At 50.4% G+C, this 23,889-nt stretch overlaps 1 protein-coding gene across 3 annotated transcripts in view; it reads right to left on the bottom strand.

The window, feature by feature from the left end:
• CCDC12 (coiled-coil domain containing 12) overlaps positions 1-23,889 on the bottom strand; it is a 61,166-nt gene that overhangs the window by 13,556 nt on the left and 23,721 nt on the right. For 2 of the 3 annotated variants that reach the window (XM_025376352.1, XM_025376354.1), the window contains exon 3: positions 6,211-6,278. In XM_025376352.1, the coding sequence (XP_025232137.1) occupies positions 6,211-6,278 (68 nt within the window). Of the gene's footprint in view, positions 1-6,210; positions 6,279-13,345; positions 13,517-23,889 lie in introns of those variants that run through there. The other variant, XM_025376353.1, reaches the window with a different exon arrangement.

The following is a 23,889-nucleotide window of genomic DNA, read 5'->3' as shown; positions in this document are numbered from 1 at the left end:
TCTCTCTTGATTCATTCTCCCACATTCCCAGGCCTATTCCCGAGAAACAGGGTTAGGAAAAATGAGGCGGTGGTGGGTCTCTATGCTGCTGTTTCAGCAGGAGATCTCCACTGCCTGTGACTGGGACATCACCAGATGTAGACATCCTCTACAGTGGGACTGAAAGAACTCGGGAGGCGTGATGGGAGCCGCCCTGGTTGGTACCACTAGGGTGGAGCAATGTATGCAAAATCAAGCTGATGTCATGGATCAAACAACCATGATCTGTGACACATCCTGGTGTGTGGAAACCATCACCGGGGCCCACCACGCAGAGGCCTGGCATTGGCTGGACTCAAGGGTTTGGGCACTGGGCCAGGGCTGGGCCTTAGCTGGGGTGGGAAGTCTCTCCACGAGAGGGTCATGCACACATTGAGCTGGGGAACAGATTTTCCATCTCTGAAGAAGGAAGGCTAGTGACCTCATTTCTTTTGTAATATGAGACACCCAGCCCCGGTCAAACAACTATCTCTGATGGTAACCGACTGCTCCAGCGGTGTGCAGGCCTCCATACAAAGCCACGGGGAGGTGGCGGCTGTGGAAGTTGGGAGTTCGGGACTTGCTCGTTCAGGCACTTTCTGGCATAGGAGGAGGCAAGTGCTCCTGGTTAAGTGCCTCCTCCCTTCTCCCACCTGTCAGCCCCAACCCAACAGTCCATCCATCCCACAAGGCAGGGTGGTAATGGCTGTCAGCCACAAACCCTGCCCTAGACATGCCTCCATGGCACACATCAGCCAACCTCCCATCACCAAGAAGCGATGGACAGCTCAAAAAAAAACAAAGCAGCTGACACTGACATGAACACCCCTGAATACCCTCTTCCATGGGCCAGCCTTCCAGGGCACATCTTATCTGGGCAGTACACAGGGGGCTGGGGGAAGGAAGCTGCCTTAGAGATGAGTCATCCATGCCTCTACAGAGTTAGCTACAACAAGGCTGGCAGAGACAGGGAAGAGTCAGCCCAGAGAAGAAGGGCCCATCTAGGGGTAGGAATGCATCCTTTCTTCCCACAGAGCCTGGGCTGGTCGAGCTGCTGGAGCTCACTCCCACCCAATGGGGATTTGGTTGTATGGGGATGGGACAGGATTTATCCTAGGACAGTAATACAAATTTTAAAAAGGAATCTGCACTGATTTCTATCAAAATCCCAGCAAGCTTTTTTTTAAATAGATATTAACAAGCTGAGTATAAAATACGTAAGGAAAGGCAAAGGAACTGTTAGAACAGCTACAATAATTCTGAAAAGGTCTCCTCAGGCAGTGGGGCAGGAACACACGTAGGCAGGCGGGTGACTCTTCAGGATGGCTGGTGAGGGGCAAAGTCCTGGGGTGGCTCCCTCCAATCCTGTTGGATTTTCATTTACTTAGCCACAAACCCTGGTCCTACAGGGTATCTGGTTAGACAAATGAATCTGCAAAATGAGGCCACTCAGCTTATTTCCAAGGACTATCTAATGCAGCAAATAAGCGAGGCTGTACAAAGTGGTTCCTAATCACAAACTTCTAGGTCACGTTTGCTTATTTCTACTCCCATCCATTGCCTCACATTTCCCCCAACTGTTGCCTTATTTGCAAAGCTGGCACACGCTTTATGTAAAAGTTACTTCTGCCTTTTCCAGGTGTGTCCAGAGTCCTTTCACTCTCAGGGTGCCTTCCTTCTGTCCAGAGCCCCAGCACTAGCTGAGCAAACAGGTATGGCATTTGCTCTGTTCATCAGGTTGAAGCAAGTTTTATTTCATTTTTTTCTGCCTTTGGTTGAAGATTCTGAGGCTCACTGAGGCAATGTGACTCGCCCAGGGTTAGAGAATTAATAACTGGCAGGGCTTGGCCTCAAACGTGGGAACCGCTTCCAAAGCTTGACCTTGCTCCATCTGTCTAGGTCCTTTCATCTCAGGGACTGCTGCTGAACCAAGAATCTAAAGCACGATGAACTAGCTACATCAATATATGGAACTGACCACCAGGCAAGGGACACTGAGTGACCTGGAGGGTAACTGAGGCAGATGGACCCTGCTCTCTGTCAGCTAATGGGACATAGGGAGCGGAGACACTCACAGGCAGCAGGCCCTGGGGTCATCCAGTCATTAGAGTTCAGAGCTGAGTGGCAGTGTGGGATGGAATGACTCAGGGAGAAATCCTGGTCAGGATGTAAGAGAAACTAGGGAAGAAGGAGAAGAGGAGGGTACCACCTCCATTTCCCTGTAGGGCCTGGGTCAGGCAGCATCAGAGACAACTCAGCCTTTCCCATCCAGGTTGGGCCCTGGGTCTTAGATACAGATCTGTTTAACTCCCTTGGTGTCACTCCTGAGATGGTGAGCGGGTCAGACTGGAAGGGGCCCCCAGGGACACTGACACTGTGTAAAGGAGAGTTGGCGTGATGTCTGTTCATGCCTCCCCAACAACAGGCTATACCAGCCACCCTTCCACACTGCAGATTCATGCCTCTGGACCTTTGCCGCCCAAACCCTACCATCTGGATTCCAGACTTAAAAGGCATGTTCTCCATAAGGCCTTGTCCCACTGAAGGCAGGACAGTGTTAGCTGAAAGCACCTCAGAGTGGGCACCACACTCCTCTCAGCACACTCCAGAATGGCTGGTGTCAGCAGGGCTTCCCACCTGGCACCTGGGCTCAACCCAGAGTGACCCTGACTGAAGTAGGCTGTTCTCGCCTCCCAGAAGCCAAGGAAGGATGCTCACTGATGAATGGCCTCAGGGGTCATCCCTGCAATGGAATGGAAGGTCACTTCTTTCTCCCCAGTGGCAAAGGAGGCTGCAGCAGGGGCTATGGCCTAGGGAGTTCTCTGGAATCAGCTCCCAATCCATAAGCTTCCTACGTGAGAGCCCCTTTCCAGACTTGGGGTACAAATAAAAAGCAAGATCCTCCTCCCTGGGATGGACGCGGCCTCTGCTACATCCTGTTCTTCCCGGAAAGTCCATCATCCTCAAGCCCTGGACCCTGCAGTTTAAAGTTAAGTCCATATGGGGTCTGGCTCTCTGTTAGGGCAACCAATGTTCTAATCTGCCTTCCTAAATAACCCAAGCAAGCCCTCTGCTCTGGGGATCTGTTAAAGTCAGAAGAGTCTGTTTTTCTCTGGGGCCTACAAATACAGGCACAACTCCTTGCTAAGGCTAGGCTTCCTGGCAACCAAAGGAGTGACCAAGCGGCAGGCCCTGCCAGGGACAGGATGCTAGAAGTCCACCAGCCCAAAGTCTCTAGAAGGACAGCCCTGAAAGCCAAGCTCCCAACAACTGGGAGGCAAACCCGTTCCACCACACTCCACTGCCTCAAAAGAGGCCAGATGAGAGCAAATCAGAAGAATGTGATGAGCTGAAGCAGAACCCAATTCATTGTCCAGCATGGTTGGTCCCTGGGCTGCAGTGAGAAAACAAAACAGGGCCTTGCACCTGCCCAGCTCAGTGGGCTCAGGACGGGGCCTCAGAGCAGGTCCTGTGCTCCACTACAAATGACCTGTAAGACCTAATATGGAGCAGGTCCTCACGTGGCAGGGCCCCTTTTATCTAGAACTCACTGACAGGAGCCTGGAACTACACATGCCCTTTGGTTTTTTTCCCCACTGTTTTCATTATGGTATATCTCAGGCACACAAAAAAGTTCGCACAATAACCTAACACATGTACTCACCTCCTGCAGAGTCAATAAAAGCAACATTTTGCCATATTCAAGACAGGTTTGTTTCCCTTTTTTTTCTTTTGTTACAACAAAACTACACATCATTGGCCTGGCCCAGTGGCTCACACCTGTAATTCCAACACTTTGGGAGGCTGAAGTGGGTGTTGCCTGAGCTCAGGAGTTCGAGACCAGCCTGTGCAACCTGTTGAAACCATGTTGTTTTTGTACCAAAAAATTAGCTAGCAATGGAGGTGCGCACCTGTCGTCCCAGCTTCTTGGGAGGCTGAGGTGGGAAGATCGCTTGAGCCTGGGAGCCACTTGGAGGTTGCAGTGAGCTGAGATCACACCACTGCACTCCAGCCTGGGTGACAGAGTAAGACCCCCATCTCAAAAAAAGGAAAAAAAAAAAATCACACATCACAGAGCCTTTCCGGAATCCTGTTTCCTCCTTGCTTCCCCAGGCGTCAATCGGAGGTATCACTCCTCATGCATGTGTTTACACTTCTGCTTTTGCTTTCTTGGGAGCACCTGACACCTTATCACACACCTGCTTCTTTGCTAACAGCCTGTCTCCCTCCAGAAAATGTCAGTTCCATGAGGGTAGGGGCTGTACTCTGTCCACTGTTGCCTTCCAGGGGCCCACAATGGTGCCCTGCACAGAGCAGACAACCAATAAAGTCAGTACTTGTCAACTGAGAAACATACATATATCATTTTGTGTTCCTAAATTTGATATAAATGTTCCTGCCCTGTATGCCTCAATTCTGAAACCTGCTTTTTCCTTCACTCAACACCATGTTTGAGATTCACAACCACATGGTTCAGCATTCAAGCCTCTTACTGTATGACACACCCACCCACATGCTAACCCAGTAACCCTTCTTTCTCATCGAGGAGCGGGAGGGGTGGGAGTAAGAGAAAAAACCACCAGCAAATCAGAGCCCAGAAACTGGAACTCAGGCTCCAGCCAGAGTTCCAGTTTTTGAGAACCTAAGAACAAACCAGAAGACCAAAGGGCCTCTAATACGTAGTTACCACAGAATGGGGAAATCTATGCCAGCACCCACCCATAAAGCCACATATGTTGGGGTCACCTGGCAAATGAGCAACTAACTGGCCTTTGTCTTCCCATCACCATCCAGGGACCTTCAAGAGGTGGGGGCTAAGGCCCAACAAAATGCCCCAGGCCCAGTGGCAGCAGACCCACTCAGCGTTTAGCATCACCAGCCTCTCAGCATGGAGCTGGTAGCATGTCTGAACCCGAGTAGGGGGCATGGACTCTGAAGGGCTCTCAGGATGGTGTGATAACACTTTGTAAATGGTGTCTGTGATTGCTCCTGATTACAAAGGCAGAGATGAGGCCCGCATGTGGGGAGGTTCTACTCATACTGGTGAAGGTGAAAAAAGGCTGTGGCATCAGGAAAGCCTGCTCTGGTGTGACCGCCCAGCTTCCTCTGAAGGGCATTCCCTCCCCTCCTGCTGCCCCTATGCAAAGCAGAGCCTAAGCGCATCAAGAGATATACCCCTGTGCCTGAAGGAAGCTGCTCAGAGCAAAGGAAACCAAGGCAACATGTCCAGAAAGACACACAGTTTGACCCCAGGAAGAGAGCGCCAGCTCAGGGCTAGGCATGGGAAGGAGGACATGAGACCTCTGGAACTGCTGACACAGGAGTGGTAGTCAGACACTCTGTTCACAAAGATCAGAGGCACAGCTCTGCCTCGCCCCACCCCACACACTGCTTCCAGCAAGTTTCCAGGTTCCAGATTTTTGGGAGGCAAAGTAGCATCTGAGGCTCTGTGGAGGTGGCAGCCCTCAAGACTGCGGGGGAAGACCTTGTGCCTGCAGTCACGAGGGAAGGGTACCCAAGACCCTCATACGTGCTGTGTTTAGGCAACTTAAGTGGACCCAACCAGATGACAGTATTTGACAAAATAAGATAAATACTAATAAGATAAATACTACAGAGAGAAATGAAGCCAGAGGGGCACAGAAAAATGAGACAGGCGCCCTTTGAGCCGAACGCTATGTGAAGACCCAGACATCAAAGGTATAGGAGAGATGAGAAGGACCTCCAGGACGGACAAAAGACTGGTCAGGAAATGCTGAGTGGCCAGGGGTGGCAAGGGCCGACCACAAAGGGCTCTGGCTAGAGGGAAACAGAGGAGGTTGGACGAGGCCAGATGACCCAGGCAGAGCTTCACATGTCAGGTACAGAAGGGGCACTTACTCAGCAGGCAATGGAGAACCATGCCACGAAAGGTGTATGAGAAGGGTAAAACGGCATAATGTAAGGGCTAGAAAGAAAATGCTGGGGGTTGAATAACAGCCAAATGGAAAATGAGGGAAAGGAGGCAGAGAAGGCCTCAACAAGGGCCTTCTGAGACGTTGCGATTTTAAGGTCTGAACAAGACAGCCATGGCAGAAAGAAGAGGGGAGGGAACAGGGCAGACAATGAACAGAGTTGGGAGGACCCAGAGACTGGGAGACCGATGAGTGCTGGAGGAGACAGCAGAGCCTGGAGCTGCAACACGGGCATTACCTGTGCTTCTCGCCTTCTTCCTCCTCTTCTCTGAGATGCTTGGTCTTTGGCTCCCCATCTTCCTTGTCCTGCAGAGAAAGGGAGAAAACCACCAGCTCAGTTGAAAGCTCCTACTTCCAGTCCACATAGCCCAGGGAGCTAAAGAACAGGACATCTCAGAAGGGGGACACCTGGCAGGGCCCAGCTTGGTGTCCCAGACTCCAAGCAGGGTACATGCCTGCTGCATCTCATAGGCGCAACTGGAGCCTCACTGCCTGTGCAGAATTTAAAAATCCGTAACTCTTGGCCAGATGCGGTGGCTCACGCCTGTACTCCCAGCACTTTGGGAGGCTGAGGTGGGCGGATCTCGAGGTCAGGAGATCGCAACCATCCTGGCAAACACACGGTGAAACCCCATCTCTACCAAAAATACAAAAAAAATTAGCCGGGCGTGGTAGCCGGGCGTGGTAGCTGGTAACCTGTAGTACCAGCTACTCAGGAGGCTGAGGCAGGAGAATGGCATGAACCTGGGAGGCGGAGCTTGCAATGAGCCGAGATTGAGCCACTGCACTCCAGCCTGGGTGACAGAGTGAGATTCCATCTCAAAAACAACAACAACAAAAAATCTGTAACTACAGCCCAGTCCCAGGTACCTGGTAGCCCTTAGAGAACACTCGCAGAAAGAGCTAGATGGCTTTAGATGGTGAGAAATGCAGCCACTTGGTGCCATGGAGGGGCCATGCTGGCAGGCCACCAGTCACCTTCATGGGTCTAGATGGAAACACCTGCTAAGCTAGGGAAGACTGGGGGAAGAAGTCACCAGCAACCAGGGCAGGATGAGAGCTTGGGCCTCCTGAGACACCTTTCAGGCCAGAGTCCTCTCCGGAAATACCTATTTGGTTCGCTTTAGAAGTAACATGAACAAGGACCAGGCTTATAACAAGACTCACTGCCTAGGCCTGTGCTACATTCAGGGAGACAGAGGTAAGGGGAATTAGTTTGAAGTTTCCATGAAAATTTTCTTAATCTGGTTCTTCTGACTTCCCACCAACTGCACCTCTTTTTTAAGTCTAGAGAGTCATGTTCATTTTAACTTTGACATGTTATGCTTGTTCTCAGGTGCACTGGGGGTTACAGCAGAAAGAAACTGCCATACTGCTTCCACCTGCAGCAGAAAATGTCTTCCTGGACTTTCTCCCTTATTATGTGATTACCACCATTAGGTCAGCCTGCCTGTGGACAAATTGACACAGGGCGTGTGTGCGCATGTGCAAATTCGTGTGCCCACATCTCGGGCCCAGGGCATGGACTGAGAGGTCCCAAGACAGAGCTGTCATGGGTCTCCCTGCATGCCAGGTTGGCACTCCAGAAGGTGACAATGCGTACTTCACTATGGCAGTGTCCTGCCTTCCACTCTCGCAGAGCAGTGTTCTGAGAGAGATCTGTGAGCTCCTTCAGTAGGGAGCCTGCTCTGACGGACACAGAATGAGCTGGAGCCTGCATATAAATTGTAAGTAAAACAGTTGCTTGAACTACCTTTCCTAGAACATTTATTTATGCCATTGACAACTGCCTTCCTAAGAATGGCATCTGCTTTATGTGAAGACTGCAGGCATCGACCAGACCCTGCCATTCCTTGGCCACACAACCTCCGGGGAGCAGACTACCAAAACTAGGTTGGAGGCCTGGCCCAGAGAAAGGCTTCTGTCATGTGAACAGATCAAGATGCCCCCTACCCCAACTCAGGGCAGCTCATCTCATGGCAATGAGGCAGCGGGAACAATATAACTGACCAAGTGACAGCAGCTACATGAGAGAGGTCAACGTGGAACATGGTTCTTGGGGGAAGGGGTGAGGGGTTTCCTACTGAGAGATGGGCTGGGCAGAATTGGGTGATACAGGATCGAGGACAGGAGTGGGAAGGGCATTCCCGGTGGGAAGCAGAACTTGAACAAAGGCAGGGTGTGGTCTGAAGAGCATGCAGGTGACTGGGGCTGGGGGAGGGGGTGACGATGATTGCCAGGTAAGACAGTCAAGTCAGGCAAGGGCCAAACACAGAGGGCTCTGGCCAGTGTTCTTAAGCAATGGAGAAACCGAGGAGAGACTGGGGAGAGTCTACCGACCCCTGCTGGGCAAGGCAGGCTCTGGGGTGGACAGGCAGATGCTTGGTGATGGCCAAAGAGGGAAGGGAGAACAGAGTACAAATGCTTCACTGAGAAACAAATCAGGATCCTCCAAATGGCTCCCAGGGCTGCAGGGACCCGGAAGGGGCTTCCACAGGAGCCCTGCTGGCACATGCAGCCCTCCCTGACTAAAGACAAGCCGATGAAGCAAGCCAGAGCCTGCACATTCTAGCAAAAAATTCCTTCCCGACTCCCAACCAGCGGACACCCTGAAGGCTACTCCCTGAAGTGCCTAGCGCAGGGGAAGTAGTGGCAGACACCTGCCCTGGGTAAGGGCAGAGAAGGAAAAGCAGAAAGGGCTCTTCTTTCCCCACAGTGGGCTGGTGGGGCAAGACCCCCAGCCACAAAGGAAGACTCTTTTCCAAAGGGGTTCTGTTAACCTGAACCACCTGGCAGAAGTAGGCGGGGACTACGGGAAAGTGTCCAGCCTTTGGGAGGAGTGCTTTGCAAATACCATGCCCTTTCTCAGCTCTCAAGCAAGGTCAAACAGCTGCCACCACCCTCCTGGAGCCCCAGAGACATTCAAGTGCCTCAGCAAAGGCCAAGTTATTCATTAATAAATGAGAAAACACCCAACTATCTAAATGACTTTTTAAAAATGCCTAGCAATCTGGCGGGTGGGGTGCAGCACTAGCTCTGCAGACGGCATGAGGTTAAAAATGACCCCAGCTTGGGATGCTGTGCTAAGAGCAGGGGCTCAAAAAAGATAAAGATCCACATCTGTGGCAGAAGCAGGTGAACAAATGAACAGGCCACATAAGTGGGAGAGACAAGGTGTACCTCAGCCTTCCTGACAAAGAGTGATTCATAAATAGGATAATGGGCATTCATGGGAATGAAAATCGCTTTTGGTGACACTGGCCTGAATCACAAGATATGGCCCCTTGCTGCCTGGGACAGTGGAGGGAACAGCAGACCACTTGAAGCTCACCCCTACCTGAGAGACTCAAAGAGCCTCAGACCTGGAGGGCTCGCAGGATCACCCATTCTAGATCCTCAATTTAACCCATGGGAAAACCTGGGAAATGGCGGTCAGGGAAAAGGAAAAGATTTGTCCAAAGTCACAGAACCCATCAGCAGTAGCTGCAAGTCTGCCTCCAGGTCGTCCTGATGCCTGGCCCTCGTTCTTGCCAAGGAGACGAGAGAGAGGCTATCAAGAGTGGAAGAGTGGTGCCGAGTTTCTAGAGAGCTCTGATTCTACTTGCCTCTCCTGCGCTCCCCACAGTTCAGACCTGGCCCCAGTGCTCAGATATGGCCACAGCCAGCCCAAGTCCAAGCCTAGGCCCTGCTGGACACTCAGTAGGAAAGCAGGCAGGGCCCAAGGTGCACAGCCTCCCCAGGAATCGAGAGACACTTCACTCACCCTGGGACCTTTAAATCAGACTCAATGCCTCACCACCCCCACCCCCCACCTCACACCCTTCCCAAATCTTGCCATCTTCTCCCTCCTTCCCAATCCCTAGTCTCCTCTACCACCTCCTTAGCTCCCCACCACAACCAAGCCCCCAGCCATTCCCCTCCACCCTTGCCAGCCAGCCAGCCTTCCCCTCTACTCTGGAGAATACAGCTGCCTCCTGCATTTTTCCCTCTTTCTGCAACCTATCTCCCCTAAGTCGCTCTCCATCTTATCAATCCACATTCCTGGCCTCCTCTTCAAAGATACTGGTCAGACCACACTGCACCTCTGCTCAAAGCTCCCACTGGGTCTCCATACCCCCAGGACAATAGCCATTCATCTCAACCTCACATCTGCTCTGTCCAGAACACTCTTACACCCCACATTTTGTCTCAAATCATGAAATACCTACTCTGATAACCCCCAAGAAAACACCATCTGGCCAGTCCTAGAGGCCAGGTCAAAGGCCACCTCCTCAAAGCAGCCTTCTAAGATTCCCAGGCAAAGGAATCCTCTGGGCCTACCCAGTGCATATCAGGGTCTGACCGTAGGCGCAGGGCACAGGCCTGTGGCCATTCCTATTCACAGTTGGCTTTACTACCCCTTCCCTTCAAGAACCTCTCAGCACGGGGCATCTCCTAGAGCACCTCAAGGCCTAGCCCAGAGCCTGGGCTAAACAACCTTCAGAAACTCTACCAATTGAACTGCTACCCTCTTCACCAACTCCAGAAGAGTAAACCTCAGGAACGCTGATGGCTGGGGGGCAGGAAAGTCATGACCTGGGCTGGGGCCCTCTCCATAGCCTACTTGCCTATTAATGGATGTACTCCCACATTTCTCACCCCTGCCCACATCTCCACGCCTAGACCTTGCACCCATGCCCTCACCTCGTCCCAGAGCCTTCAGGAGGAAGAAGCCTTTGAGGAAGGACTTCAGGGGGTCTCAAATACAGCCCTGCTCAGGACAGAGTCTGACTGACCTGTTTCCTAATGTTTGAAATCCTTTTTATCAGAGACAAAACTGTTACAAATAAAATTAGAGCTGTGCAGGGTTGGTATCATTTCTTTCTTAAATGTTCAACAAGACTTCAATGAAGCAATCTTGGCCTGAAGTTTTCTTTGGGAAAAGATTTTAGTTATAGGACTGTACAGATTTTCTATTTCTTCTCCAGTCAGTGTTACTAATTTATGTCTTTCAAGATGTCTGTTTCACCTAAGTTACTGAATTTACTGGCACAAAGTGACTTATATTGTTCTCTTAATAGCCTTTCAATGTCTGTAAGATCTGTAGTGATGTTCACTGATATTGCTAATTTGTGTCATTTTTCTTTATCAGACCAGCTAAAGGTTTATCAATTTTGGCACATGCCTCCATCTCATCTCCTCAGACTTGGTATTTCAACAATGGGTTTGCTCCTCAGTCTCCTCTCTCTGGAAGGATCCCTCACTGGATGAGTACACCTGCCTCTGGATGGCACATGAAGCATGGGGGCAGCATCAATCCACACTGCTGTCTGAATGTAGTACCACTGCTAGAAGCAGGTCAATCAACACCAGGCCTACAGGAGGAGGGAGGAAGACGAGAGGCTGCTCTATGCCCTCCTGTTGTCCCTTCCCACCCACAGTAAGATGAAGATCTCTCTTTCCTTGCTCCCCGCAGTCTCCTTTGTGGGCTAGGTCTACCTTGGGTACAAAGACAAAGAAAATAAGAACCCTGTCCTCAAGAATCTCAAGTCTACTCAAAGGAGCAGACTTAGAAAATGTAACTGTGCCATGAGTAGCGAGGAAAGCTTTACTAAGTATCTCGTACACTTAGGGAATTAGCAAGGGATAGGTGTTGTTGGGGAAGGAAGTAATCCTTAAACTCAATTCTAAATGCCCGCTGGGGGATTACGAGGCAGCTAAAGAAGACAGAGCATTCCTGGGAGTGGTAACTCCCTACAAAGACATGAGAGCGAAGCAACAGCACTGTCACAGCTTGCAGAGCAGACCCACATAGCTGGCCCAGCCTCACCTGATGGTGTCAGGGGCAGGGCTCACAAGGCATTCCTCCAGCGCCGTGGGCATGAGGGCTGACACACTGAACGGGCACTGTGGTAGCCTACAAAATGTGTCATGGGAGGAAAGGGGAAGACCAGAAGTCAAGTGAGATCCTCCACTCCCAGCCTGGACCTGCCCCAGCTTGCTGCTGTTTGTGTGTCTGTTTGGGAGGGGGGTTAAGGTTAAAATGAGGGCTGGGAACTGTCACTGGGGGCAAGTGTGCCGAAGCAGGAGGACTTGAGCTCAGGGGATGAGGAATAAGCCTCTCCCTCTTCCTAAGACTTCCCAAGGACTCAAACTTTTAGGAGCTGCTGCCTAGAGCTCTCCCTTCCAGAAGGAAATAAGGGAAGCAGGAAAGGATTAAGAGAGAGACATTCAACTTCTCATCTAGGGTCTTCCCACCCTTCTTTAGCTTCCTGAAGAAGCTAGAGACTCAACTCATGGGTACAGAAACACTTTCCAACCCCCAGGTGACATGCCTCATTAGCTCTGAGTACGCCTGCTATGATGTCCATGGGAAACTGCCCTCTGTTCAACAGTTAAGAGAATAAGGCCTCAAAATCCAAGCCCCCTAAGAAGAGGCCAAACTGGCCCCACTTTGAGCCTTTCCAGTTCTGATTTGGGTCTGGGATGGGGAAAAAAATCAAAAGAGATGGGCACATAGTGCCTGAAGGTGACAGGAAGAGACAGACAATGCTGGGGCAAACTTGGCAGGCTCCCCAGTGTCACCTTGTGCCCATCCTCAGGGCCAGTGCAGCCCCATGCTGGGGTGGAGGGACTTCCTGTTGGGTGTGGCCGTGGTGGGAGCTGTGTTCCAAGGGCATTTAGCAGGTAGGGCAGTCACCCGGAATCTGACCCACCCTGAAGAGGGAGTGGTAAGAAGTCGGCTGAACACCACCATGCCTGGGACCAGAAACTGCACAGATCTCTACTGCCCAGAGACTGGGAGGGAGCAAGGGGGATAGACTCTGCTTCTCCTGGGCAGGCTGAGATCTCGTCAGGCTGCAGAACTCCTCACTCTGGGTCCCCTGCACTCAATGTGCTGCTAGGATGACTTGATCCAAGCATCCACTCTCTCTGCAGACCAGACCAAGAGTTCCTAAAGGGCAGACGTTTGTTGTTACCAATTTGTACCCACAGGCCTGACACCAATTACAGCAGGCACAGCACAGTGGTGCACAGGAGCGGGGAAATCCCAGGTCCATTTCATCTTGGCTGTGTGACCGTGGGCAAGTTATACGACCCGTCTGGCCTCAGTTTCCTCATCTACAAAAATGAGGATAATCATACTGACATCATATCACTATTACAAGAAGGAAATGATGGAGAAAAGCCTGCAGCTTAGGGAGACGAAGCAGTCGAGCCTGAAGAGCAGGGAGAATCAGGCCAGGGCAGGAAGGAAAGGGCTACAGAAAAGCCAGTGGGGCACAGGCCCAGAACGGTGTGCCTCTGCAGAGGTCATGGTAAGCTTCCACGCCCATCATCCTTATCAGATGTTCTCAGCAATCCTGTGAGCAGACAGGGCAGTGTTGTAATACCTGCTTCACCAAGACATTAGAAGATGATGTCAGATGATCTGTGCAGTGAAGACAGATCTGATTCCCCATTCAGTGCTTCACCAAGAGTCAGCAGGAGCAGGTGGGGACTACCATCCAAGAGGCTGGGATTAGCTAAGAGTCACTGCTCTCCTGTGGGTTCATGTGTTCCCTAAAGGCTTCTGAGCAGAGCAAGAACAAAGCACTGAGCGGGAGGCTGGGAGAACAGCAAGGAGGCTAGAGATAAGGATTGGAGATAAGGACGGGAACTAGGTCAGTAGCCGTGGACTAGAACAAGGAGGTGCCTCAACACTGTGGGGAGACAGGGAGGAGCAGAAACAACTGAGGTTCTGCTGCTGACTCACTGGGGGAAGGAAGGCGCCTTTGACAAAAAGGTGGTGGTGCTTAGGGGACAAAGAGAAAGGGTGCGGCAGCCTTCAGGCATTCTAATGGTGAGGCTTGATACCCAGGGCCTGACGAAGGCTGGCGCCAAGGGATAGCACCTGTCAATGTGCCCTCAGCGGTGGAAAGGAGGGCCTGCTCCACTCAGAGGACAGGCACGCCGGGCCTCACCATCCATATGGCACCACAAGGCCCAGGCCACGGCATGCAGAGCCAGTACAGCTCCTCACCAGGCCCATCGCGCGGCCCTGCCCAGATACCCTCTGTGTGTGTGTATCAGGAGTGTGGGGAGCCAGCCCAAGTCAACTCTGATCCTATTCTTGCTGCACGTGCTCAAGGCGGGCACTAGAGAGCTCCTCCAGCAGACTTGATTAGTTGACAAATACTGACTGGCTCCCCCGTGCCAGATACTCCACGCTGGGTACTGAGGAGAAAGAGTAACGAGTAGGCACCTAGTGTCCACAGAGCAGGGCAGGGATTCTTATCCTCGGTGAACAGATTCCAGAGGTCAATGACCAGACAGAAACACAGGCGGGTGTGAGAAGGTGAATCTTAGTGGATGAGAAATCTGGAGCGCTTCAGATTCTCAAAGGGATAGCGACCCACACGAGAAAAGGGAAGGTGTCAAAAGCCAGGGAAGGCAGTGGGTTTTTTGTTTTCTGGTGGCATAAGAAGTGTCTATGGAGGCTTTCCAAAGGAAGTGTCACCTTAAAGGATGAGTGGGAGTGTGGACAGAGGGACGGAGGGGGAAAGAGAGCAGAGGGAACAACCAGAACCATTAGTGTGCAAAGGGCCCCTCCCACTGCCCTGAGACTTCACTCCCGCTGGCCCCAGCAGGAAATAACCTCTTGGAAGGTCACACAGAGGGCAAGGCAAAGAACAGTCCCTTCCCCTTCCTTCATATGCAGCCAGACTGGACGAGTTCCTCTGGGAAGTCTGGCCTGGTTCCAACCTCCCTCCAGGGTCCTTCCTGTAGGAGGCGCTGTGGTATGCAGGAAGCCCAGCCTGCAGCCCTGGACTGGGCAGGCGGTGGGAACATCAGGACACACTGCTTACCAGTGGTGGGACCTCCCTGAGGCTCTGTCTGCTCCCCTGTCAAAGTGGGGCTGGTGCTACTTTAGCAGGGGCATGTGAGGATTACACAAGACAACTTGGGTCCACCATGTGGTACAGGGCCCCACACGACCCTGCACCATGAAAAACTGCCTGCTGGCTGGGCGCGGTGGCTCACGCCTGTAATCCCAGCACTTTGGGAGGCCAAGGCAGGTGGATCACAAGGTCAGGAGTTCGAGACCAGCCTGGCCAATAGGGTGAAAACCTGTCTCTACTAAAAATTAAAAAATTAGCCGGGCATGGTGGTGGGCACCTGTAGTCCCAGCTACTCGGGAGACTGAGGAGGAGAATCACTTGAACCCGGAGGTGGAGGTTGCAGTGAGCTGAGATTGCACCACTGCACTCCACCCTGGGCGACACAGTGAGACTCCATCTCAAAAAAAAAAAAAAAGAAAAGAAAAACTGCCTGCTGACATCTTGCAGTGTTCCAAGTCCTGCTGTCCATCGGTGATAGGCCTAATTCGAACCCTGGTTCTTGCTGCGTCCCTCTTAGGGAACCAAATGTTCCCTCTGTTCTCACTCACCCCTTGCCCTGACACGAAAACCAAGAAAGCACTTAACAAGAACTCAGGACCCAGGATCCAGGGCCCAGATCCACACTGGGAAACAGAAGGCCTATTACTATTAGGCCAACCAGAAGAGAAACTGATCTACATTTGCATTTCTTTGAGACAGGGTCTTGCTCTGTTGTCCAGCTGTCCAGGCTGGAATGCAGTGGTACAATCATAGCTTCCCGCAGCCTGAAATTCCTGGGCTCAAGTAACCCTTCTACCTCAGCCTCCTGCATAGGAGTAGCTAGGACTACAGGGACGTGCCACCATGCACTGCTTTTTTTTTTTTTTTTTTTTTTTTTTTTTTTTTTTTTGGCGGGGGGGCGGTAGAGACAGCTTCTAACTATATTGCCAAGGTTGGTTTTGAGCTCCTGGGCTCAAGTAATCCTCCTGCCTTGGCCTCCCAAAGTCCTGGATTATAGGCGTGACCCACATGCCCAGCCCATTTTTTAAATGTAACAACATTCATGTGAATGGAGCACATTATCCTTTTCTGAAAGCACTACTTTTTTTGCCCAAGTCTCTGTAGATACTAAACTTTTAATTTTTAAAAGTGAAGCTCAAATGGAAATAACCTGTGTCCATAAATGGATGAATGAGTAAAGAAAATGCAGTATATACACACAATGAAATACTATTCAGGCTTTAAAAAAAAAAAAAGAGGAAATCCCGTCATTTGCAACAACATGGATGAATCTGGGGAACATTATGCTAAGTGAAATAAGCCAGGCTCAGAAAGACAAATACTGCATGATCTCACTTATACGTAGAATCTAAAACACTAGAACTGGCCAGCCACAGTGGCTCACACCTGTAATCCCAGCACTTTGGAAGGCTGAGGCGGGTGGATTGCTTGTGCCCAGGAGATCCAGACCAGCCTGGGCAACATGGCAAAATTCCGTCTCTACAAAAACTATAAAAAATTAGCTGGGTGTGATGGCACACACCTGTAGTCTCAGCTACCCAGGAAGCTGAGGTGGGAGGACCAACCAGCCCAGGAGGTCAAGGCTGCAGTGAGCTGTAATTGAACCGCTGCACTCCAGCCTTGGCAACAGAGTGAGACCCCTATCTCAAAAAAAATTAAAAATTAAAATAAGAAAATAAAAAGTAGAATTCACCAAAACAGAGACTAGAAGGGTGGTTACAGAGGCTGCAGTTGTGAGGGAGGTGGAGAAAGGGAAGATGCTGGTCAAAGGATACAAAGTTCCAGAGAGACAGGAGGAGTGTGTTTACGGAAGCTACTGCACAGCATGGTGATCGGTTAATAATAATGGATATTTCAAAACTGCTGAGCCTAGATTTGAAAGTCTCACCACAAAAAATGTGAAATCAAGGCCGGGCGCGGTGGCTCACGCCTGTAATCCCAGCACTTTAGGAGGCCGAGGCGGGTGGATCACGAAGTCAGGAGATTGAGACCATCCTGGCTAACACGGTGAAACTCCGTCTCTACTAAAAATACAAAAAATTAGCCGGGTGTGGTGGCGGGCGCCTGTAGTCCCAGCTACTCGGGAGGCTGAAAGGGAGAATGGCGTGAACCTGGGAGGTGGAGCTTGCAGTGAGCCGAGATCGCGCCACTGCACTCCAATCTGGGAGACACAGCGAGACTCCGTCTCAAAAAAAAAAAAAAAAAAAAAAAAAAGTGAAATCAGCTTGATTTAATCTTTCTACAATGTATATATACACTGAAACATCACATTGTATACCATAAACATACAGCTATTATTTATCAACTAACAATTTTTAAAAAATCTTTTTAGGGCTGGGCACGGTGGCTCAGGCCTGTAATCCCAGCACTTTGGGAGGCCGAGGCGGGCGGATCATGAGGTCAGGAGATCGAGACCATCCTGGCTAACACGGTGAAACCCCGTCTCTACTAAAAATACAAAAAATTAGCTAGGTGTGGTGGTGGGTGCCTGTGGTCCCAGCTACTTGGGAAGCAGAGGAAGGAGAATGACGTGAACCTGGGAGGCGGAGCTTGCAGTAAGCCGAGATCGCGCCACTGCACTCCAGCCTGGGCGACAGAGCCAGACTCTGTCTCAAAAAAAAAAAAAAAAAAAAAAGTATTTTTAACGAGGATCAAATTAAGAATGACCCATCTGCTATCTGATTCCCTTAGGGGTATCAAGAGGCCCCCAGCTACAAGAACAGGCACCACCCATCTGTGAAGTTTCCCCACAGAATCCTTAATTCGGACCCCACCACAAAACTCGGTGTGGGCCAAAGGTCACGACCACTTTTAGCAGAAAGGTGTTCTTCCCATGCCTTCTAATGATAACCATCCCAGACATATGATTTTACCTTTATTTCCCTGCATGAGATTTTGTTTGACATCTGTCTTCCTTCCTAGGCTAGAAGCTCTCAGAGGCCTGTCCATCACTGCTCGCAGCACCTGACACTAACAGCAGCTGGACCAATACTAAAGGAACCACCCAGGGAGGCAGGAGGCACATGCTAACTTCCCATGTTATAGGAACTTCTGTTGTCTGAGCCTTCCAACAGCACCCACATATTAGGTTATCACTGGCCTTGTTGCATAGATGCAAGAACTGAGGCTGGTCCAGGTCTGTGCATGTCATACCTAATACTCTTTCCATTGGGTAGAGCTCAAGTTTTGGGAAATAAAACAGAAGCCCAGCTCCCTGCTGCCACATCCTCAGTTCTTTCTACCATATATGCTGCTTGTTTATCCCCAGTTGTCTGTTCTATCCTCCTTTCCAACAACTATCTGCACCTCTGCTTCTCTCCTGCAAAATGAGGACAAAAATCCCAACCCTGCTCACTTCTTGGAAGTGTGGTTTTAACTAGATTCCATAAAATTGGAAGATTTTCCATTAGAAGGTGAGCTCTGGGCAGTGCCAAACCCAAATGTCGCTCTTCTCTGTTCTGTATGTCTTACAACAACACTGTCATTTCTTTGGTAATAACAGTGTGCCAGGCAACTGATTATTCCATTAATTAAACAGTAGTATTGCCACAGATGAGAAAAATGGAAGCCCAGGGCAATTAAGTAATCCATCCAGAGTCACACAGCTAGAGGTTGCCAGGACTCAGAACAGCAGGACAGGCTTCAGGCATAGGCTAATTCCCTCTAGAACCCCTGCCCTTTGTTCTTGTCCCACTCCTGTCCTAACCTTTCACATGCAAATGGTTTCAAGGGTGTCTAGGGCTCCTCCACATCACATGACAGAGTTGACAGTTCTTCCTGGTGTCATTTCAGAGAGATACAGTCAAACCCATCAAGAGCCCCAGATACGGTCATTTCTTGGCCAAGAACTCCAGTCCCAAAAGGCATCACGAGGAAATAAAAGAGCAATGCATGTAGAGGTGTTTAGAGCTGTGTTTCTCACAAGAGGGAGAAGTGGAACTATGCAGTGAGCCCAACACCTGTAGGGCAGCATTCATGTGATGGGCCGGGGAGGCATTAAAATAGCGAGGGTAGCACTATGCAACAGACACGCACAGGAACGCCAGGGGAAAGAGTCCTATACTACACACTCATGATCGCAACCATGGCAATACCATACATACAAATGGCCAAAGACTTCCTGGACTTGCACTCAACTGTGGGTAGTATTTTTTCCATCTTCCTTAATTCTGCTGTCAAAATGACTTCATAATAAAAGTAACCAGAGGAACCTAGCTGGCTGTAGCTCACTATCTTGACTCATACCCTAAACAGATTCTCTTGACCCTTACCTGGCTAAATGGGAAAGCAGGAAACCATGGCTGGCACTCAGGCCTGACACAGCCTTGTCAATGCGTAATGACTTTTCTCAAGCTTGGAAAAAAAAAAAGTCCAGCTTTGCTGGTGCAGAAGAGGGCAGATTGAGCCTGCACACACCAGCGTCCCTCTGCAGCCTGGGACTCTAACCACAGTAACAAATGCAGCAGCCAGCTGCAGACTAAGCCCCCTTAAGTCAGGACAGACATCTCCATTATGTCTGGGGAGGGGAGGGGACTAAAATGTCAGTTAAGAAGCTAACTGATGGTGAGCAATGAAGTCACCTCCCCATTCTCTCACCCTACCCCACCATTTCCCTTCTCTTGAAGGAGGAAAAAGTCTCCTCCACCACAAAGCAGAATTTACAACCACTAGGACTTCCTCACCATTCTAAGCTCACAAGGGGAGCATCAGTGAGCAAATCACAAAGGCAAATGATAAGGTCAATGCAGATTGGAAGACCTCTCCCCCGGTGGGAGACAGCTTTGCGTGGCACCCAGAAACCCCTTCCCCATTGCCTCATAGTGGACAGCCAGAGGAGTCAGGCACAGGGGGTCCACCTGGTCATTCCAGGGACTGGAACAACCACCCAGACTCTCTGGTCCTGAGGACATGTGGCTGCTACCTGACCATCTCCAGATCCGTCACACCTGCAGAACAAAAGGTGACCTTTCTCCACAAACTCTGGCTGGTAGATAGGATCCTTGGGCTGAGCTCAGGAGAGAAGAAGAAGAGCAAGCCCAACAACTATGTGTTCACTTTCGCTGGATCCAACAGACAGCAAGCAAAGGCCTGAAAACCTCAGTGGGTGGCCCCTGTAAATGATACCCTTTCACCTCCCACACACACCTTAGTCCCATGGGCCTGTTCACGTCAATTCTGGGTCCCCTAAAACAGTTTCCCTGATAGCTGCCAAAGGCCTTCACTCAAACCTGGCACCAGATGCACCAACCTCAATAGCATCTATGTGACCTCGCACGTGGGTAGATTTGTTCTTAAAATGGGGTAGGTCAAGGGAATACGAGCTACCATTTATTAAAAGAATACGTATTTCCGCTGGGTGCGGTGACTCACGCCTGTAATCCCAGCACTTTGGGAGGCTGAGGAGGGCAGATCACAAGGTTAGGAGATCAAGACCAGCCTAGCCAACATGGTGAATCCCTGTCTCTACTAAAAATACAAAAATTAGCTGGGTGTGGTGGCAGGCACCTGCAGTCCCAGCTACTCGGGAGGCTGAGGCAGGACAATTGCTTGAAACTGGAAGGCGGAGGTTGCAGTGAGCCGAGATTGCGCCACTGCACTCCAGCCTGGGCAAAAGAGCGAAACTCCATCTCAAAAAAAAAAAAAAAAAGGTTATTTCCCAACCAACTGATAGCCAACACCACAGCTGGGACATCAGGGTTCCTGGTATCCATGTCACACCACTGGCTTATTTAAAGCCTGTGACAAACTAAAATCCCCAGTTCTTTGCCAATGTTGGAGGCTGTCAAAGCACCCCTAGTCCATGCCTAAACTACAGATCGAAGAAACCTAACTGACTTCACAATCACCCAGTGTCTTCTTGCTGTTATCATCGCCACAGCCTGCACATTTTTTAAATAAACTCCTGGACTTGTCCTCACGGGCAAGTCTGTTTTCCCCTGAGGAAAATCTCAGCCCATCCAACTCCCAAATCCATGTGCCTACCTAGTTGCTTCTTCATTTGAATGTTTACAGAGTCTCTGAGTCTTGTCATGGGGCAGACAAAAAGGTGACTAAAGCGAGATGGCTGCCCTCAGGGAGATCAAGGGCAGGGAAGGGGGAAGCAGACAGGGAACAGATAACCACCCTACAGTGCATGCAAAGCCTGAGTACCGCTGGGAATGAGAGAAGGTGGGCCCTGAGAACACCTGGAGGGCCAGGTGGACAGGCTGTCCAGGGAGAGAAGAGGGAAGATGCAGATTGAGCGGGCAGAGAGGGGAATGTTAGGGTCACTAGAAGGAGCAGGTGTGTCCAGGCAGAGAGTGGTGATATCCAAGGGGACTGGGGAAGTGGGATGGGCCTGCCTCATGGGCTAGACTTTATCTCACAAGCACTGAGAAGCTGGATGACAGGTAGAGAGGTGGCAACAATATTAGTATTAAATATAGAGTATTTATATTCTATATTAGTATAAATATAGAGTATTATTTATAAAGAGCATTTAGCAAAGGCCAGAAAGCAAAGGGGCCCCCCAAAAAACAAGCTGGATGTGAGTTAGGAGAGCCACCTTCTCACCCCAAGGCCAGCAGAAGAGCAGCTGCCTCTGAGTCTGCCGGGAGGGACAGTCCCTTCCAACCGCACGCTACCATGTGGTGCTTGCTCATCTACTCACACTTCACTCTTGTGCACACCAGGGCCTCTGGCCCTCACAACCACCCCAGAATCAGGTATTATCACTGCATACAAATGACCAGGTTCAGAACGACTAAGAAACTTAACCAATGGTTCACAGCTAATAAAAGATAGGCCCACATTTAAACAGGGGGCTTTCTGATTGCATCAGGCTTTCAAAATTCTCTCAAATAAACAGCCCCGAGGCTTAGGTGTGCTTTCTGCCTAACAGCCAGAGAAATGTGATCTCATCCATTCTTACACCAAATGAGAAAAATAAGAAAACCACCAAACTGGTAGGGCTGTAGAGGCCTCAGATACGAGCTGACAGAGGATAAACTAGCAGCAGCCCAGGAAATGGTTATAAATACACCTACCAAATCAGAATCTTCCATGGTAAGACCTGGGAATCTGAATGTTCAAAGAGCCCACCCACTCCTGGGTCGTATCTCTAATACATGGCGCAATTGAGGAACCTCTGAGTGAGACCACATGCTGCCTCCTCTTCAAGAGGCTGACCTAGAAGAGAAAGCAGCCTGCATGAGGCCACACTCAGCTGCCTGAGGGCTACCGTGGTCACCAAGGTGGGCTCTGGACATAGGGCAGGCAGGATGGGAAGAAACGCAAAGAAATCACTCGTAAGGGGCTAGGCTCAGTGTCTCACGCCTGTAATCCCAACACTTTGGGAGGTTGAGGCAGGAAGATTCGTTGAGCCCAGGAGTTCAAGACTAGCCTGGGAAACATGGTGAAACCCTGTCTCTACCACAAAAAGACAAAGCCGGGAGTGGCAGTGCGCACCTGTAGTCCCAGCTACTTGGGGGGCTGAGGTAGGGGAATCATCTGAGCCCAGGAGGTCGAGGCTGCAGTGAGCCAAGATTGCACCACTGTACTCCAGCCTGGGTGACAGAGTGAGTCCCTGTCACCACCGCACGCACCCCCCCAAAATAAAAATCATTCATACAACGTAAATATCCAGAGGGCCACAGGAGATCCAGGTGAAGTGTGCAGCAAGAGAAAGGCAGAAGCCAGGGCCAGACCTCGGGTCTGGACCTCAGGTAGACCGGTGTATCCAATGCACCATGTTCCCAGTTATTGTATGGGCTGCCCAGAGCCCGAGCTCCTCCCTTCACTTATGAAAGCTCCACCTTGAGTCCTGGGGGAGGGAGAGCCTGCCCCTCACTACAGAAGCCAAAAGTGCCCCACTCACTTTCCCAGCCTGCCTTGCAGCAGGAAGTTAACTCTGGCCCTGTTGATCCAAAATGCCCATAAGAGACCCCAAATGAGTTGTGACCTGCAGAGAGGCAGGGGTGGGGTGGCACAGACTTCTCTCTAGGGGAGCTGCAATAAAATTTGATTCAAGATTGATTTCAGGGCACGGGGCAACAGGGCTAAATGTAGTATCCAGTACTCGAAGGCAGTAGTAGTTTCCTCATCGAGCCATTTTCTGTTTCTCTTGTGAAATGCTGGGCTTCTTTCAGGCTATGTACCTCTAAGGCTGGCTTTCTTTCTTTTTTTTTTTTTTTTGAGACGGAGTCTCGTTCTATCGCCCAGGCTGGAGTGCAGTGGCGTGATCCTGGCTCACTGCAAGCTCCGCCTCCCGGGTTCACGCCATTCTCCTGCCTCCGGAGTAGCTGGGACTACAGGTCTGTCTTTCTTTTTAATTTTTTTTTTCTTTTACTCCTGGTAAGCTGTGAGTAGTTCGATTTTTAAAATAACAAGCATTTTGTTTTCTTCTGAAACCAGCCAGAATGAATTTCTGTTGTTTGCAAATAAGTGCCTTGGCTACACATGGCCATTTATAGCAGTAACCTAAAAACGAAGTGTGTGGCAGGCCAGGTCCCACTAACGCAGGCCTCCATTACATTTTAGTACTGACTGAATAGCTAGGTTAAATATTAGAAGCTCGCCGGGGCGGTGGTTCACGCCTGTAATCCCGGCACTTTGGGAGGCCCAGGCGGGTGGATCACCTGAAGTCAGGAGTTTGAGACCAGCCTGGCCAACATGGTGAAACCCTGTCTCTACTAAAAATACAAAAAATTAGCCGAGCATGGTGGTGGGCACCTGTACTCCCAGCTTCTCAGGAGGCTGAGGCAGGAGAATCACTTGAACCCGGGAGGTGGAGGTCGCAGTGAGCTGAGATCATGCCACTGCACTCCAGCCTGGCTAACAGAGCGAGACTCCATCTCAAAAAAAAAAAAAAATATATATATATATACACACACACACACACACACACATATATATATATATATGTAAAGCTGATAGAACCAGTGCCCTTACAAAAAGGCTAGAATGTAACAAAAGCCCACCAAGAGTTTGGCCTAGGCCTTTCCTGGGCCTTGAAGCATGACAAGATAATGAAGGAATTCTTAACAGGACCTGTTATAGGATTAAATAAGTTATATTGG

This window comes from Theropithecus gelada, chromosome 2 (assembly GCF_003255815.1).
Source record: "Theropithecus gelada isolate Dixy chromosome 2, Tgel_1.0, whole genome shotgun sequence".
NCBI classification, from domain to species: Eukaryota; Metazoa; Chordata; class Mammalia; order Primates; family Cercopithecidae; genus Theropithecus; species Theropithecus gelada.
Note: the sequence above shows the minus strand (reverse complement) of the source record. Positions and strands in the feature narration are given on the sequence as shown.